Genomic DNA, 19,364 nt, shown 5'->3' with positions numbered 1-19,364 from the left:
ATCATAGTGAAACACTAGCACTATGCAAGGTTTGTACATTATCACTGCACTTAAATACAGGAAAATAATGGGGGAAAAATTAAAAAAAAAAATAAAAATGCAATGATTGAATTATAATTTTATTATACGTAATAGAAGAACAAAACTCATACTTTCATTGTACTAAAAAGTAAAAAAAAAAATGTACTGTGCTTAAAAAGTAAAAAAAAAAAAAAAAAAGTACTGTACTGTATTTTAATGTTCCTTTGGATATTATGTTTTAAAGTCTGTAATTAAAACAATATATACTGTAGATGTAATTTAGTGATTCTTTCGCATACCACTGGAGGGAGCTGCATACAACACTTTGAGAATCATTTACTTCGACAATTATGCTGTTAGTTTGACAACAATTGGTCTATTTAATATATCATTATCATCATCGTCGTCATCATTATCATCATTATCTAGCTAGCACTACAGGCAATACTTTAATTGATTATTGTGTAAATACTGAGGATTGCTGTTTTTAAATTCTTACTATTAAGACTATATATCGCTAATTATTACACTATTCGTGATTAGCATTTTGCTACTTTTTTTTTCTTGTTCATTAGCCGTATCACGTTAAAAAAATAATTGACCAAAACTTGAAGGACACAACTGTGATTTTTCTTACTTTTGGACTTTTTCTACATTATGTATGAGGTTTTGTGGTGATCCAAATTAGGATTATTGAGCCTTTATAGTAATGAGCAATGTGAGGAGCAATTAAGATGCCCACTGTTGACAAATGGGCAATTTAATGTGTACTTTCAATGTGGTTGTAACGAGGGCTAGAGAATAGTGTTCAATTATGTTCCCGATCTGTTCGAGTGGTAAATGGTGAGTGCACGTTCAGCATAGGAACCTGCGCTGCGCAACCTGACTGCTCATGCGGAGTTTATGTTTGTACACAGACACGCACTCACTTTGGATGAAGAAGAGGCTCCATCAATCTGTCACTGATTGAGATAGTACAGACGGGGGGGGGGGGGGGGGGGGGGGCGTTTGGGAGGGGCTCCATGATGCTCGGTGCTGTCCACCGGGGTGTAAATTATGAGGCCGCTTCACCGTGTGGGTGCGTGGCCCTGCTTCGCCAGAGCCTGACCTGCACTTCTGGACTTTTTCCACTTCAAAACCACCATCTTACTGCCATCAAGATCAAACACGGAGCAAGTTAGGGGATACTGTGCGACTCTATGATTTATCACAAGCAGCACAGCGAGAATTCCCTCTTCCCTCCACTTGCCTTGCACAATCTCCTGTTCACACACACCCGCACACACACGGCCACATCTCAAGTCTAAAGCATGTCCCCTTGATTGTGACGGTTTAAGTGCTCACCGTCATTTAGATGTCCATTGGTGTGAAATGCCCACTTGTGTAGCCAGTGTAAATTTTGGTCGTAGCGCACACATGTCAACATGACGTCCCCGGTCTCTTAATCAGGTCTGAGGGGAAGGTCAGTGACATGGAGGCTGCTCCGTTCACTTCCTATAAGACCCCGCTTCTGCAGGCCTCCTGACAGGGAACGTGTAAATCCTCGAGGTGTGCTTAGGAAAAACACTGGGCTTCATAAATCTGCTGGAATCGTTTCCTCCCCCCCCCGGCGAACACGAGACACAAGCACTTTTCAAGATGTTTATTTGTCTGTTGAAAAGCATCACATGTCTTCAACATGAAATGATTGCTTGCGCCCACCCCCACTGATCCAATGTGTAGAACAACATCTTTAGATATATCTTTGACCTGGGCTTTCAAGAATGATGTAGAGCCATCAAAACCCACATGCGGAAAACAAACAGCAGCTGAGAGTAGAGCTGAACAATTAATCAAATGCAATTTTCAAATCGTAAAGGCGCAATTTTGGGGGGTGCGGGACTGCTTCATTATTGTTTTTTAAGATTATATTATATTTATTTATATAGTCCCGTGGTAAGTTGAGTGCTTCAGAAGTGCAGTCCACATGTTTACGTGTCATTGTTTCATGAAACATGAAAAGCTGACGTGATAAAGCCACAGATTTGTTTGCATTATTGTTGTAATCTGATTTACTGACTTATGTTTACGTAACACTTGTTCGGCAGAACTTTGAGAAGCTGTCTGGGTGAATGGCTAAAAGTCAAAGTTAACAACTCTAATTGAAGTAGACACATAAATTGTCTTTCATATTAATTCATGGTTCATTTGAATTTATTTTAGCGTAAGACAAACCTATACGACAAAGGCATTTATGTATCATGAATTTAATATTGATTGTTGTAAGACATTAATTCATTGCTGTTTGTTATAACAATACATGGAAAGAAGACCTAAAAAAAAATGAATCACATAACAATAAAATCGCAATCAAAATATTGAGGGGGGAAAAAAAAAAAATCAGAATTTAGATTTTTCAAAATCGTTCTGCCCTTAGCCGAGGGGGGGTTATACTTTATCATGACTCGTGCAAATAACTTTTGCATCCTGTCTTGGCAACAATATACAGCGGTACCCCGACTTACAACTGACTCAATATTCGAGTAGATACAAGCCGTCACTCAGCCGATGTTTTTTTGTCTTGAGTTGAGAGCAAATATTTGAGATGAGAGCGGTATGGTGGCTGCGATCCCAACTCACTTCACAACAAGCAACAGGCTTTAAACTATTCATTTCCACTCCCACTTGAAGTTAGCTTCAAAACTAAATATAAAACAGAAACAATTAAAATTTGTCTTACATGAAACTGGTAGCTAAATGCTAACACACAATACAAAAGACCATACCAAACGCTAACAAAACTAGCATCAATGTTTGCAATTACTTTCAAAGTAAACATAAAATGAAGAGAATTTCACGTGATGTATTAAATGCTTTATTGCATTTATTGCTTACACATGATGGGAAATGCCAAAGATGGGCTAATGAATAGCCCATATGTGGTCTTATAACAATTCAAGCAATTTGAACACTAACGGTGCAGCAACACATGCATACATTCTTTATCCTCTGAGAAGAATGACTACTATTACTGTAGTTTACTGAGTCACTTACAGTTGTGAAACTCTTCATTTGTGTCTGTGTGACTTGATTACGCTGCCCCCGGTGGCCAAGTCACGTTAATTAATGGCATTTCCATTGAAGTGACCGACATGACTGAGAATCTACATAGACATCAGATAAAATCTGAAGATACAAGCGTTTCACTTGGAAGACTTTGTACTTGTGTCAAAGGTGTTTTCTTGCACCAAGCTGCGACTACACAGAAAGACAGACACACACACAAACCCCCCCCCCACCACACACACACACACACAGAGTCTAGACAAAGACGCCCAGTCGGTAACAGTGGGATCGTTCTTTGCCAAAGCTGCCAGCACCGGGTGGCATCGTCTGCGGGTTCAAACGCAGCCGCAGAACACGCTCACTTGTCACGGCAGTAATTATAAACAACTTATCCACTAACCAGGGAGGAAATGGAGGTCACATGACCGAGGAGGATATGAAACTTCCTGCACAGACGAGTCTGGCAGGTGCTCGAATGTAAGACTGTGGAATCTTGGTGGGTTGCGTGTAAATGCACACATTTGTACACTTTCACTCCCCTTCGCTCCACTCTAGTGTGTCCATTTAAAAACATAAGACAAAAAGTGTGTTCCGCTACATATTTTTTCTGCTGTGAGCTGCTGAGCTTTAGTAGTCAAACAGATGTTTCACTGGCTGCTTCAGCTTATTTTCAATTTCCCTAATTCTTGCCATCGCCGCCCACTCATAAAAACAAATTACCCCACCAAAGCACACACGACGCTTTGTTTAAATATGAAATACATGAACACGCTCAGAGGTGATTTTTCAATTTGAATGACGTATTTCAAGCACACAACGGGCCAAAATACTTTTAAACATGATTGTGTACATCTTTTATGACTCCTAAGGTCTGAACAATAATTGGAAGCCTTTGGAGAAATGCAAGGGAGGGTTTTTTCAATTGTTTGAAGTTACCCTGTGGCCTCTGGAAGCTGCTTCTTTCCATACAATAACACACAATTTAGGAGTGCCAAGCGCTAAAAACTTACTTATATTAATAGTTGTTGTAATAATTCATTCGTAATCTTTAGCAATGTTTTGATCATTCATTAGCATTAGAACAGTGGTGTCCAAACTATGGCCCGCGGGTCGTACGTTTTTTCAAGACCTGCGCCATATCATTAGCTATTTTTAACTTGGGCATTTAACCATTTTTAACTTACTGCCAATAAAAAAAATACCAATGTCCTTGGTAAAAGCATTTTTTTACTTTATGTTTGCCTGAATTCTCAGTCATACAGGTCATGACAATCTGCAAAAGGTGAATGAAGGTAATTGGACTCCTCTTGTCTGTCTGTCTTTGTTGTGGGTTAGGGTTAGGGTTCTTAGCCCTCCATAAATTGTTCATCCCCTCTATCTTGGGAGTTTTTCCTTTGCCTCTGCCCCCAAGTGCTTGCTCATTTGGGGTTCAGTTGGTTTTCTTATAAATCCAGGTCCAGAAAGTAAAAATCCTGCCACAGTTTGGCTTTAGCCACAGGTGCTTCTAGTTAGCGTAGAAGCTAACATTTTTCGCAAATATACCAAACGCATAATTTGCTACAAAATGACCACAAGTGTGACTGTTTGCCTCAGTTTTATTAACTTACTAAAAAGTCTACACCACACCAAGTGTATAGTAATGAAATACGAGGGGGGGGGGGCAGTTTCATTCTTATGATATGTTGCAACTCAAGTTTGTATGTAGGTCGAAAGACACCTTTAGCTTCTATCTCTAAATTGTGCCAACGCAGCAGTAAAGTCCCAATTATTACAGTAAATAGTTGCATGAAAAGCACTTAAGGCGCCCTAAATATACTTCACTTGCTTACTGGAAGGAGGTCAAGTGGCGTGCGGTGATATATTCTTACCACAAACGAGCCCATCCCTTTATTATTAATCAACCAGAATCAACCCAAGACAATTGATCAACTGAAGGGGAATTTGCCGGGACTGAAATAGCTTGAATACATTTGCAAGCACCATATTTTATTTTCTTGAGGATAAAAATGTTGTGGCTTAATTCAAGTAAATGTCAGCCAAAGTATTTTAGGATTACTCTTGTAATCACAAGAGCCAGTATACTTAACATCCGCGGTGAAGAAACATCACTACTGAATTAAGACAACAGAGGCAACTGGTCGTAGATGTTCAAAGGTTTTCGTGGTAATATGTGAAGGTAAAGCAAGTGTGAGAATTGGTTTTCCCAAACATGAAGGCATCATGTGAATGCATGGTGGTGACCCGGCAGGGGATGGGAAAGAAAACACTATTTGTCATTTGAAAATGTGCGCCTTTGCTCTTGTTTTCTCACTCTTGCGCTCTTTGCCCTTCTTCCAAATGATCCTAAAAGCAATTTTCGTAAACCTCGAGAGTTGATTTACTCGGCGGCCCTGTCATCTCAATCAAGCCCTTCAATGGAAGCAGACAAAAGTCTTAACGCCAGTCCGAGGCCGAAGAAGGGCCGAGCCAAACGTGTCCTTTTCTTAGCGTGATTTAGATGGCGGCCCGCTCCGCTCCTCTCGCGCTTCTCCTTTTAGCAGCGCCTTGTGAGAGGGGTTACGCCACGCACAAAGCTACCCACCGTCTGCATTCTTGCCGGGACTGTTCAGGCTGTCAGGGGGGCTCGGCTGATTTAGGGCTCCCCACTTCAGTGGAGCCTATAAATTCAAAAACTAATTCAGTGCTCTACGGGACTTTGTGTTTTTGTAGCTGGCCCCGCTGCTACTTATCGTTCCTGACAATTTTATGAAGTGCTCTTAATGAGCGGCAGATTAAAGGTGGCCTCTGATGGAAGGCGCCTGAGAATACTTGACTGGTTGAGACAAGCCTCGCTGGCCTGTGTGCCAGGGTCACCGGCACAAAGGCGCCCGAGAGGAGTGGTTTGGTAACGTGTGCTTTTGTAAGCTGGTACGAACTGAAACTGAGCATCTTCATGTTTTTTTCATGAAACGTGTGCCTTACAGAAAGAAGAGGAAGGCACTACTTTGAACAATTAAGACTCCTTAGCATGTTACTGTAAACACCCGTTTATCGTGGGGGACACATTCCATACTAGGGATGGACCGATTGTTGTGCGGGCCGATTATTGGCGCCGATATTCTGCGTTTTGACGAATATTGGCATCGTTCTTTTTTAAAAATCTAATGGCTGATAATAAATCAATTTAAAACTGTGTTGGAATCTAAAAAAAGATATGTGAAAGTTTAACATTTCTGTCATTTTGAAATTCGGAGGACTTCATTTACTGTGGAAAAATATATGGAGCTATTGCTTTTAAGTTTTCATTTAACTTTTTACGACATGCCGATGACCCTCGGTGCTCCCTGAACTTTTTGTTGGAATTTTATAACAAAGATGTATGTTGTCAAAACTATATAGTAATAATAAAAATGATTAAAAAAAAAAAAAATCAACATTATGCAAATCTGAAAATTTGTTCAATAAACATATCGTCGCTATCCTGTGAAAAACACTTTCCGGTATCTCCAATTTTGGAAACTTTTTTAATTTTCACTTTAATGCGATTTCTGTAACGCGGAAACATGATTCAGGTAAAAATAAGAAAATGAAAAAAAAAATGGATATAAGTGTTTTCCACATGACAGCGGCGGTATGCTTAAAGATACGTCAGCAAAGTTAAGAGTTTAAAATTTTTTTTTTTTTAGATTTTGATGCCAATATTTTTGTTTTGACTGAAAATGAATAGAGGCTCCAAATATTGGCTATCAGCCTCCTTGACGCCTAATAATCGGTATCGTTATCGCTGATGTAAGTCTCAATCGAGAAACTCTCGAACGTCATCATACAGTCTGCAAACTGAAGGATGATTATTACTATTACTAACACGAACCTTGTGAGGATAAGCGGTTTGGATAATGGATGGATGGATGGATATGTTTTCCTTCTGTAAAGGTTGGTCAGGAGTAACGTGTGCTAAAGGTGGGTTAAAGGTAGCACTGAGGCCACTTTCTTAAGAATTTTTAAGCCATCTTGCTCATATAAAAAAACAAAGGAAAACGTTTTTTTTCCCTCCAAGTACAAATGAGTATCTGAAGAGGCCCATAGACTGAAAAAGTAATTGTTCTTCTCTCAAGCTCTTAACACCCTTTGTTGGTGCTGATCATGCCCTTGGACGTTAGCGATGGGGACGCTTGCTACACTGAGACCTGGCGAGGTATGCGTGACGTCACACAGGACTGGTTCAACCTTTGAGCAATGATAGTGGTGCGTTTTCGCAAATATTTCTGCCAAATTCCGAATATTAGGTTTGAGAGGTTCTATGTTGAGTCCGAAACTTGAGTGGTGCTATCAGGTTTGCTCGGAGTCCATTTGAGTTTTTCCAAAGCAGAAAGGAGGGACGAGTGTATACACAGAACGGCTGGAGCCAGCAGATGTTCTCCTTGCTTCCATCTACCAGAGACTGACAGCCATTAAAAAACTTATTTCGTCTTCTTAATGGGTCTAAACATGTCCAACAAGATTTATTATTTTTTTGGGGTGGGGGCGGCGGGGGGGGGGGGGGGGGTTATGTAATTTATATCATAGCTTTCATGCCCTCCTTTTTCCATCAAGGTCTTTAGCGTGGAGCAGGGATAGATGGATAGATTGTTGGGATTCGTTTTTGGTGATGCCCATAAAGGCCGCATATCATCTACCATGTGCGGAATCCCAGGCGGTTGTTTAACGCAAGGCTTGCTTTAACGCATCACAGAGACCAAGTGCGGCACGTGTTTTATGATCTCGTAAACGAGCAGTGATGTTGTGAAACGTGTGCTTGAGGGGGATGGTGGATGGGCGTCTGGTGTCTGATAGGGATTTATCTGCACCCCCCCCTTTCCCTACTCGCCGCGCCCACCCCCCACCCCCTTTGTCTGGATGGTGGAGTACTCCCAAGAGAGCCATGGTGGACATGTAGGAATCTTCAGACACCATTTCCAGAGATTCTCCCACATCCTTTCCGCAAGAGTCTGGATTGTGCAAAATAATGCTCCATCCTGCAGCCAACATGCTGCCATAAATACTTTACAGTACTTGTAATGCGTAACACTCACACATTATGATGACAACTGAGACGAGTGGTTCCAGTCTTAGATGTTCGAAAGAAGTGTTTATTTCACTCATCTGCTTCTCTTTTACGTGGAGTGCCCCAAGGTTCTATTCTAGCGCCATATTTTTTTCACAATGCCTGCTTCTCCTAGGTGTTGTTGAAAAGTATGTCATCTCATTTCATTTGGATGCAGATGACTCAAATTTACCTCCCACTGGAGAGGAATGACCCTGGCACTTGGTTCGCAGCGCATTACTCGACTGCCTAGCTTATATCAAAGCTTGGCAAAAGATGAATCTCAGTTGCACTATGTGGCGACATCACAAATTATAGCCCGTCAAATGCACAGAGGCTTTCACACAGACGAAAAAAAAATCAATTTCCTTGTTTAAGCAAGCTAGACACGGCCTCCCGCCGCCAAGGCATAAAAATAAAGTACAGACAGTACACATACAGTATATTGTGTTTTACAACAATACTTATAATACGTACAACAATACAACATATTTTCATATGTACCCCCCGAGGTGTGCGTGCCACTCGTGAACATTTTCACCACAAGCTTCATTATTTCATCCATTGGTGCATATGAAATTGTTAATATGGTTAAGTATTGGTGTAAAACACAAGATGTACGAGGGTATATCCTGTATTTTTATGACTTGGTGGCAGCAGGCTGTCTCTTGCTATCTTAAAACCAGGAAATCGATGTGTCCTTGCCACATTGCTTAAAGAAGTGCCCACATTTGTCGGCCACTCAGATGACAGCGTCGTCATTTTAACTTAGGTCAAACCTTTTTATTTCTTTGAACAACTTGGAGACAATTTTGCATTCTTTAATCTTGAGCAGGTTACGTTAGTGTGATGCTTCGTATGTTGGTGTTAGCCAGGCTGCATCTTGCGATTGCAGTTTGTCCTCAGCGCTACTGCATGTCTGCTGACTGGCACACAAAGGAGAAAGCACGTGACACCCGCTATCCTCTTTGCTCTGGCTCCAAATTCATTTTACAATACATTGTACAATTTTTTCTTTTCACCTGTCAAGCTCTAAATGGTCTTGCTACATCCTACCTCTGTGATGTTTTAAAACCAATGTTCTGTTCTGTTCACTGAGTTCTAGAGATAAAAAAAAAAGTGCTTTATAAATAAATACGTTTGGAAGACTTGTGGTACTACTGTTATTCTGCAGTTTTGAGTATTCTTAAACAGGCAAACTCAAATATGAAGTTCCCTGACACACATCCTATTGTGTTCTATTCTTGAAATCTTTTTTTTTTACTTTCCAGATTTTTATCAATAATGAGTGGCAGGATTCTGTCAGCGGGAAGGTCTTTCCAGCTGTCAACCCAGCGACTGGGGAGCAGATCTGTGATGTCCAAGAAGCAGATAAGGTGATTTCCTTTTGTTCTGGTTTTGGAAACAAGTCATATGAGTAGGGGCGTTTGTATAATTCAAAGGCCAAATCATGAATTTGTTTCCTCCATCCCAATCCCAGGCCGATGTTGATAAAGCAGTGCAGGCGGCTCGTCTCGCCTTTTCGTTGGGCTCTGCGTGGCGAAGGATGGACGCGTCTGAGCGGGGGCGACTGCTCTCCAAGCTGGCTGATCTGGTGGAGAGAGACAGCATCTATCTGGCTGTAAGCGAGCGTTTCATTTCTCCATTTCATCGAAATCATTTGCGATCTTCGTACTGCAATGAAACGAGAGTTGATCCATTATTCTTGGCCCCCTCTCTGTTGATCTTGATGACGTTTTCCTTGCTATTGAATACGCTTTCATGCTTTCTAAAAATCCGTTTTTGACTTCCTTCTGTGTCAAGCAAAAACAAATAAAATGTCTCCGCCCAGTAGGGGAACATATAACTGTAACTTAGCGGCTGTGTTTGCAATGTAGTATTATCTTTGGTTCACATTTCAGCCGGGGATGAGTGCAAAAACTGGAGTTATATGTAAGGAGCACAAGGTTACACGACATATTTCTCAAATCCTCCCTGCATCTCTCGTCAGACCATTGAGTCACTCAACAGCGGGAAGCCGTTTCTGCCCACTCTGTTTGTGGACCTTCAAGGGACCATAAAGACATTGAGATACTTTGCTGGATATGCAGACAAGATCCACGGCACTTCGATTCCCATGGGTAAGGACAAAGTGGACCCGTGACAACCCTTTAATGATTCACTGCACAATTAACGACAACGCCGCCATTAAACTAATGAGTTACAGTATCATATTGAGAGTCCCCAGACCGTGGCGGGTTATTACGAGAACAGGATGTAAGTGTCATTCTAGGTGTGTTTTGGCATTTAACAACAATAGAAGTAGCAATCGGGGGGGAAAAGAAAATGCAGTTGATTTTATCCCACTGGGACAAATTTGATTGATGATCTGGCATGCCCGATACAGATTTATTAGATGCGCAACACAGTTCACGGTTTCATTTGGACCTTGATCACATTTTGTGTTTATACAGGAATTGCAACGTCAACGAGTACCGAAAATGGTACCTCTTTCTGTTTATTGATGAATTGATGAGATACAAGGTGTGTCAGAAAAGTTGCAGGACTGGGGTCCCAAAAGATAGATTTCAAATACAAATCAAATACATATCCCTTGGAAGTAATCCTCAAGTGAAGTAAAGGTCAAGTGAGTATGGTTCTTCTTTGTCAGGAACTGTAAGACGCTCAAGGCATTGTGAGCGGGGTGAGTTGTCATTGAGAAGCATTCAAGATTTGTCCTGCCACAACTCTTGCTTCTGTACTTTGGTTTTTGGAATATATCTTTTGCGACACCAGTTCTGGACCTTTTTCTGACACACCTCAGATTTTGTGAAAGGAGATTAACTGTAATTTTGTGACTTCACCACTATGTAGGTAGAGCAGTGATTCCCAACCAGAGTTCCGTGGCATACTAGTGAGCCTTGAAAGATGAACAGGGGTGCATCAAGAATGATCGAATTTCTCTCAATTTGGTCTGAAAATGAAAATACAAAATATAAAAAAATGAAAATGTTTCTTTGTTCAGTTATCTATGCCTGTGACATATAGTGACAGGCAGATCAATTATATGCTCTTCCATTGAATGGCAGAAGGTAAATTAAACCGGTGTATCCACCTGTTGACATTCATCCAACACAATAATGCAAGTCATGACTCATGTGAGTACATTAGTGCCTTGAGATATGAATGATTAGAGTTTTTCAAGGTACAAGCCATCGTTCGGCCGATTTTTAATTTGACTTGCAAACGCAGTTGTTTAATGCCACTCCGAGTTGAGGTTTACTGTCAAACTGAACATAAAACAAAAAGAATTTCTCCTTCTGTATTTAAAACGACCGCAAAGCTCAGCCTTTCAGTCTACTGGCTTCGTGCTAATGCTAATTAGCATCTATGTTGCGGTGCTATAACCTTTTGAGAAATGTATTCAACACTAACGGTGCAGCAACACTGATAACACATCACTCTCAGTCATATATTCCTTATCCTCTGCAAAGAATGACATATTTGTTCTGTATTGATGAGCTGAGAGGAACTGAGACATCTCAGTGAACAAAACATCTGTCTGACTGACTAACTTATACTGCCCACTTGTGTGGCAGAATTTTGTTGCTGTGGTGAACGCTAACAAGACTGTCAGTCATCGTTCCGTCATTATTTCAGACCGGCCTAGTCTGTCTGTCGGCGGCGGCCGTTGAGAACGTACTTATTACGTCACACGATGGACGAGGCCGGCCTGAATTAATGACGGGAGGATGACTGACGGACTGACGTGTCGACCTCTGCCTGTAATTGCAGGAGAAAATTCATATATATAATAACATTTCGTATTAATGAATCCAAATAAAGCTGAGATCGTTATTACGATTAAGACGAATTAATTGCGTCCGTTCGTGGAAAAAAAACATGAGAAAAGTTCAATCGCAATATTGAGGCGGGGGGGGGGGGGTGTTAAATAAATCACAATGACATTATTTTCCAAAATTGTTCAGCCCTAAAGTGAGCTATCAGAGTAGAAATCAATTTGAAGGCAAACATTTATTGTCCCGAGGAGGCTGCCGCGAGTGTTGCCCCTCACATACCGGTGAATGGGATGAGTCCGGGGGTGTAAAAGGGGAAAGTTGGCGGCACAAAAAGCGGGCGGTGGGGGGGGAGAGAAGAAGAAAGGACATGGGAAACCTTCCGATACCGCTGTATTGTCCCTCTCAAAGCTTCTCTTGTACTCCGCTGCCAAACCAACCACAGTGAGCGCTTTCCCAGGGCTTTAGTTGAATCTTTATTCCTCTCGTAGACTTCCAGAGAAAACAAACAAGGGTATTCCTGCGGCCTGAATCCTGATCCAAGCGCTCGTATTTGGACATCTGTCGGCACGAGGAGCCGGACGCAACCATCAACAAGACGTATTTAGGCTTTGACTAATATTACCTTGATCAACACAGACGGTGCGAATCCAATGGGCGTCGCCCTCATATTCAGCACATTTGTCCGTACAGTTTACCCTCCAATCTTCCAAAATAAAGTAAAGCAACCAGCACACGTCCAACTGCTTCTTGCCCAAATAACAACGGCATGTTTGAGGTTGTATTTTTTTTTCCCATGACTGAAACCACGCTCGCCATTGATCATTCCTGTCCAAATGTATATCGAGGCAAGGTGTCGGCTGAGGGCTGTTTTTCGAAACATTTATGCACACATTTCCCCAAATCAATTGTTTGCTGAGAGTGGCACACCCTCAAGTCATGCAAGAGGAATGAGAGAGCCTTTCCAGCATGACACCATGTCCATGACCTTAAAACACTTGCACACATGCCTGGTGTTGTTCACAACGTAATCTCTCACAGGGGTAAGAGGAAGCGGGAGCGCTGTGGGCGGGTTCGCTTACGAACGAGCGCGAAGGGGCAACGCCGACTGACCGCTTTCACATGTTTCGCTCACTGAAACCAAAGCCAGAGTTGAATAAACTTGTGTGTGCACGTGTTCCTCCCCAGATGGAGAGTATCTGACGTTTACCAGATATGAGCCCATTGGAATTTGTGGACAAATTATCCCCGTGAGTATAACCGTCCGCGCAAGTGACAGGCATCATGATACAAATGGACTTTGAAGCAGGATACAGTGGTGCCTTGAGATACGAGCGCCGCGACTTTTTCGAGATCAGAGGAGACGTTTGGCTGATTATTTGCTTTGACTCGCAAGTGTGAACTTGACTTAATTCAACTCGCTTCGCAATAAGCAGCCTTTTGTCAAATAATGAATAAATCATAAAAGATAAAAAAAAAGAGCCTTCAAGCTGTTTATAGCCACCCCCAGTTGAAGTTTACTGTCAAACTACACATAAAACAAAGAGAATTACTCCTTGTGTATTTAAAACAACTGTTGCCTTAGGAAAGTCTGCTTAAATTAATGCTAACAAACAATGCAAACTGTCATTGTCATGCTAATAGTTAGAAGTGATAATCATGGTTTAAGTGGCAACGGCTATTTGAACACAATGTGTGGAGCAACACATGTAGACAGATAATATGAAAATACCCACAGGAATATATTCTTTATCCTCTATGAAAAATGGCTAATATTACAATATCTTACAGAGTCACATACAGTAGTAGAGGGAGAAGAAGTCAATTATGTCTGCATTATACTGCCTTCGGATGGCCAAGGTGGGCGCACTTGAAGAAGCAGCAGAATGAATGAAATCGCAGCATTAAATCATGATGCACATATTGTTTTATTCTTTACATTCTATTTACCGGTCATTATGTTATTACTAGGGGTGTCAAGATTCGTTTGAACAATGATTCGATTAGTATCACGAATCGTGGGCAGCAACAGTATTGCTTCATTTAGAACGATCCTACCCGAAACGATTCAGTGGCTGCAAATCGATCCAGTAACTTTTTAGCCAAACATTCACCCAGTGTGACTGTGAAAGAAAATACCTGGTAACTGGACAATGCAGGTAAAACCTCCAAAGAGAACCTGATAAAATGAATAATGGATCAAATGAACAAACAATAAACTACAATTAATGGCAAATGCATTCACACTTTATTTGAACAAATAATAAATCATAATAAATAAATAATAGGCTTCTTCAGGTTGGATTAACAGTAGGTGCGCCTGATACAAACACAACTTTAATATTAAAAACAAAGTGCAAACATCTCTTGAGGTTAAATGAGCAGTGGGTGGAACAAATTTTCTACAATGACTGCATTTTTTTTTTGAAATCCCAAAATATCAACTGATCAATATGATAAGGCCACAAAACACTTCTGTGCGTGTTCACGATGTCGCCAGCAGTGTTAGAAACACTCGCTGCTGGCACACTTGTGGGCGGAATACCAACTGTATCTTTACGATGTTTGTCCTAAAGCAGACCATTGAGTATAAAGCGACAGTACACTGAGAAAAAAAATGATTTTATTTCCTCAAGTGGTTGCACAAAATAAAATCCTATGTATCCTGATACATTTTTAAAGTAGAAGTCTGCTTAAAAAAAAAAAAAAAAAATCCATACGAAATCTTACTTTCTAAAAATGAATGTGTTATTCCCTAGTATTGAGACAATCAATCGATTACATTATAAAACGATTTCAGTCCGATATATGTCAAATATATGAGCACAGATCAATGTAGTTGGATCGTAAAGATAAAGATACCAGTACATTGATGTAGTGGGTAAATCGTTACACCGCTAGTAAGTACAACAACATAGAGTGCTATTTTTCCTTATTAAAAGACACAAACACAAAAAGATTTAGTTTTTTGGGGCGAGGCTGGAATGTATTAATGGCATTTCCATGCATTTCAGTAGGGAAAGACGATTTGCGGTACGGTTGCCTTTAGTTGCAAGCGTGGTCGCGGAACAAATAAAACTCAAGGCACTACTGTACAAGCGAGAAAGTTTTCTCTAAGTCTCAGACTGTTGCCATTTCTTCGAGTAAGGTGTCTGGCGCTCCATTTAACGTGTTGCAAGTGCACCACTTGGCCAATAAAGTGGCGGGAGGAGAACATTTTCTCACTTGACTATGTTGAACTGAAAGGGAGAGTCATTGACTGGAGAGCAAATGACTTTTTGTGCTTGACTTGTGACCACCCAGCACCTCATTTGAATGCATGATGTCTTTTTCCCGTGCGTGTGTGCGTGTGTGTCACGCACAGTGGAACTTCCCTCTGATGATGACGGCGTGGAAGCTGGGGCCGGCGCTGGCATGTGGAAACACCGTCATCCTCAAACCTGCTGAGCAGACGCCGCTCACTTGCCTCTACGTGGCGGCTCTCGTCAAGGAGGTAAAGCGCGCGGTCAATTCGGACCATGCCGGGGAATGTCAAAAATCGATGGCTATATTTTTAGAATCAATTATTCTTTCGATTACTCCATCGATTAATTGAATAATTGGATAGCATTTTATTTTGCATTAAAGTGTATGACATCCCAGCTGTCTTCGGGCAGTAGGCGGGAGACACCCTGAATCGGTTGCCAGCAGATGCTTTCAAATGTCTTATTTTAACCAAACACAAAGGAAGGACTAAAACAATCAGAGAATAATTGCTGTTGAGAGGCTGAAATCAGAGGATTTTTGATAATTTTAAGTTGAACGATGGCGTTTAAACGATTATTCGATTGTTAAAATAGTTGTCAATCGATTAATTTTGACTACAAAAGATGGCAGTGTGTTTTGAGTCATCGTCTTGTTTCATGATGAAGCTTCTCACGATTAATTTGGATGCATTTTTCAGTGACTTGCCAATCAAAATGGTTTCGTAGAATTCCAAGTTGACTCTGCCGCTCACCGCTTTTAAGTTACATCATCAATAAAGACTCGTGAGCCCATTCCAGAAGCAGCCATGCTAGCCCAAACCATGACATTACCTCCACCATGCTTCACAGATGAGCTTATGTGTCCTTTCTTCCTCCATACTTTGGCCTTTCCATCACTTTGGTAGAAGTTAATCTTGGTATCATCACTCCATAAAAACTTTGTTCCAAAACTTGTGTGGCTCGGCTCTGTACTTCTTTGCAAAATCCAGTCTGGCCGTCCGACTCTTTTTCTTGATGAGTGTTTTAGTATCTTGTGGTATGGTATAGTTATAGTTCTTCTTATTAAGTCTTTGTTGATAACCAGCAGAATGAATTCCAAAGTTGACAAAATCATTTTGTCTTGCAATTTACAGAAAAATGAATCCTAACTAATCAGGAGAAGCGTCATTTTTGCAAGACAAAAACCAAAACACAACAAAGGACTTCATCAGGGGTGAAAATTGGAAGTTCTTAGACTGACCAAGTCAATCGCCAGACCTTAACCCAACAGAGCTTGCATTTGACCTCCTGAAGAGGAGAATGAAGGAAGAAAACCCCAGAATCAAACAAGAAATGAAAGCGACTGCAGTAAAATCCTGTAAAAGCATTTCAAAGAAAGAATGCAGCAGTCTGGTGAGGTCAATGTGTTCCAGGCTTGATGCAATTATTCAAAGTATGGTTTATACCACCAAATATTAAATGTTATTCACTTGAAGTCAATTGACGGTAATAACTTCCGATTCAATCCTTGATAAGTGGATGGCTTCAAACAACATTCTGCTGATGAAATGCCTTTTGAGAATGACATCAATCATGTCGATCATTTGTATCATTTTATTCCTCGCCCAATGAAAATTTGGGAAGATAATTGATAACGAGTCGGGTGGGGCAACATTATACCAAATGGAATCAGAATCGCTAAATTCTTATCAATTCCCATCCCATCTTTTGGGATGAACAAACTTGCGTGATAGTTGAACTAAAGCAGCGAGAGACAAAGTAGAAAAAGCTCGTAATAGAATCGGGCAAAAAAAAAATGAGAAAAGGAACAAGTACTGTCAATGTCATCCTTGATGTGTCTGACAAAAAGGACTAGCGTGTCCGCTTGTGCGCAGATCCCAAGTATGGTGATGAGATTAGAACAATATTATCCTGGTCTATCTCATCCTGCAAATCTGGAGACTGTCTGTCTATGTCCTTCCTCTCTTTTGACGTTTTCTGCTGGTAGGGAGGTTGGGTTGGGTCCGGATTCTCCCGCACTGCCTGTGGTTTTACTTGGCTCCGCTGTCATCTCCGCTAAGGCTTGTTTCCTCTCATATTGTTTTGACAGGCCGGCTTTCCACCGGGAGTCGTCAATATTTTGCCGGGATTCGGGCCAACGGCGGGAGCGGCGATCGCTTCGCACATGGGCATCGACAAAGTGGCCTTCACAGGCTCGACCGAGGTACGTCTGGATGCGCAGGGCCAGCTAATGGTGACACAGTGACCAACACGTGCAACGCAGGGAAGCGCGCTGGCTAATTAGAGGGCATTGTGCCTGCATTGGAGCCCAAACGGCAAACAAATGGAGTCTTATATAAATGGCGAGCCCTGTCATTATTCCTTTTGGCAGGCATGTCTGATGTTATCTTGCACATGTGCACGTATTCGCTCTGTCGAGAGTATACAAACATCCACATCTGTCTAAAACACTGGTCCTCCTCTGTTAACCCTCCACAGCACTATTGTAGCGGGAAACAGTTCGCAGCAAGCCAAATGATCAAGCACAAAGCATGTTCGCGAGCGGATCCAACTGCATTCTTTGGCAACTCAGCAGATTCTTCTCCGGCATACCATTAATACATATCTGATATCTCCAAATGCAGACTAGCCCCGATGATAAAAGCTCGGACAGTAAACCAAAAGCAGAGTGAATGTTGCCAGCCTGTCTTTCACAAGGCCCTTTTGTCAAATGAGCCGTGACCTGTTTGGATTATGGAGTCTATACAGTCTGTTTTGATTCTAGGGGTATGCACAGGTATGCGTTGTTAGCTGCCCTGTGATAAGCTCCCACATCAAGATCATAAGGAGACAAAAGCCGCAGTTACAAAAGCAGGGACGTAGCTTAAAGCTTTGATACGATCCGTTTCTATCAAAACCAACAGGTCTGGCCCGCCACATCATTTTATGTGTCCCGCGAAAGCACATCAACTTCCGTGATCCTTGCTCAAATCCGTACCAAAATTTCAAATTTTCCTGTGTAATAAATAACCTTCAGATTTTGCAAGAACTTTTTCTTACCCTTTTCCCAGTAACTTGAACAAACTATTATCCTTGATTTCTGATTCCAGAATTAGAAACCCATTAATTGGTTGTGTACATGTAATACAATGAGATGATTTCGCCGTCATAACAGACCTCTGAGGGAAGCCGTACCTACAAAGTGGCCAGAAACAAAAATTTGTTTGACACCCTTGGTTTAGAGTCTTCAATTAACTTAACATGCATGTTTTGGGAATGTGGGACAAAAGTGCACACAAGTCTGGGGTGAACATTCAAATTCCACATAGCAAGGCCTCAGAAGAGATTGGAACCCAGAACCTCTTGACTGCGAGGCAGATGTGCCAACCGCTACTTGGAGTTCGACTCTCGGCTCCGGCCTTCCTGTGCGGAGGTTTGTTAGGTAACTGTCTACGGGTGTGAATCTGAATGGTTGTTTGTACTTGGACCGCATAGAAATAGATGCATCAAAATATGTCATTGCGACAATGGTCCATGCAATATGCATATCGCAAAGACGTGCAAATGTGTGTGTGTGTATATATGTATTCTATGAATTGTATGCAATTAAAATCAATTCGCTAAGAATACATTGAGCCTTTGCCACATGAAAATGTTTAATTTCTTTCATTAGTAGGACTGGGTTGAAAAAAAATCGATTAATTGAATCAAATCTATTGTCCTTTTCATAACCCAATATCAATTCATAAAACCATAAATCGATCCTTTTAATGTCTTTTTCCCATAAATTCATGTGACTTCTTGCGTCACGCTAGGTCTCGTCACTATGTGAAAGTAGCATATCAAAACAACATGTGGCGGAAGCCCTGAAATCAGCGCCAACAAGCTTGAAGACAGATGTCTGGAGGTTTTGTGGTTTTAAAAAACATCAAGACAGAAATGAACTGAAAATTTGTGAGACGGTCACAGAATGAGTTTACAATGTGATTTTCAGAGCGGGGCATTTTACTCAAATTTACCCTTCCATTTATCGCCTTCCGTCTGCAGACCCTTCCGCCGTCCGTCTATCCGCCTTTTTGTCCGGCCAGACCAAATAGTCATCGCCTATAGGTCTGTCCGCCTATCATTTTAAATGGGCTTCCCTTAGCGTTTCCGGCGACCAACTTCCACTCGCACCCCCAATTTTGTAAATCTGAATCAAGACCCAGCCCTATTCATTAGATCATAAAAATGCCT

At 41.4% G+C, this 19,364-nt stretch overlaps 1 protein-coding gene across 1 annotated transcript in view; it reads left to right on the top strand.

The window, feature by feature from the left end:
* aldh1a2 (aldehyde dehydrogenase 1 family, member A2) overlaps positions 1-19,364 on the top strand; it is a 35,367-nt gene that overhangs the window by 5,865 nt on the left and 10,138 nt on the right. The window contains exons 2-7 of the mRNA XM_086025367.1: positions 9,400-9,504; positions 9,609-9,749; positions 10,119-10,248; positions 13,093-13,154; positions 15,269-15,397; positions 17,239-17,352. Coding sequence (XP_085881493.1) covers positions 9,400-9,504; positions 9,609-9,749; positions 10,119-10,248; positions 13,093-13,154; positions 15,269-15,397; positions 17,239-17,352 — 681 coding nt within the window. The remainder of the gene's footprint in view (positions 1-9,399; positions 9,505-9,608; positions 9,750-10,118; positions 10,249-13,092; positions 13,155-15,268; positions 15,398-17,238; positions 17,353-19,364) is intronic.

The sequence above is a fragment of the Filicampus tigris genome, chromosome 3 (assembly GCF_054856515.1).
Source record: "Filicampus tigris isolate MCC_2025a chromosome 3, RoL_Ftig_1.0, whole genome shotgun sequence".
Classification (NCBI taxonomy): domain Eukaryota; kingdom Metazoa; phylum Chordata; class Actinopteri; order Syngnathiformes; family Syngnathidae; genus Filicampus; species Filicampus tigris.
Note: the sequence above shows the minus strand (reverse complement) of the source record. Positions and strands in the feature narration are given on the sequence as shown.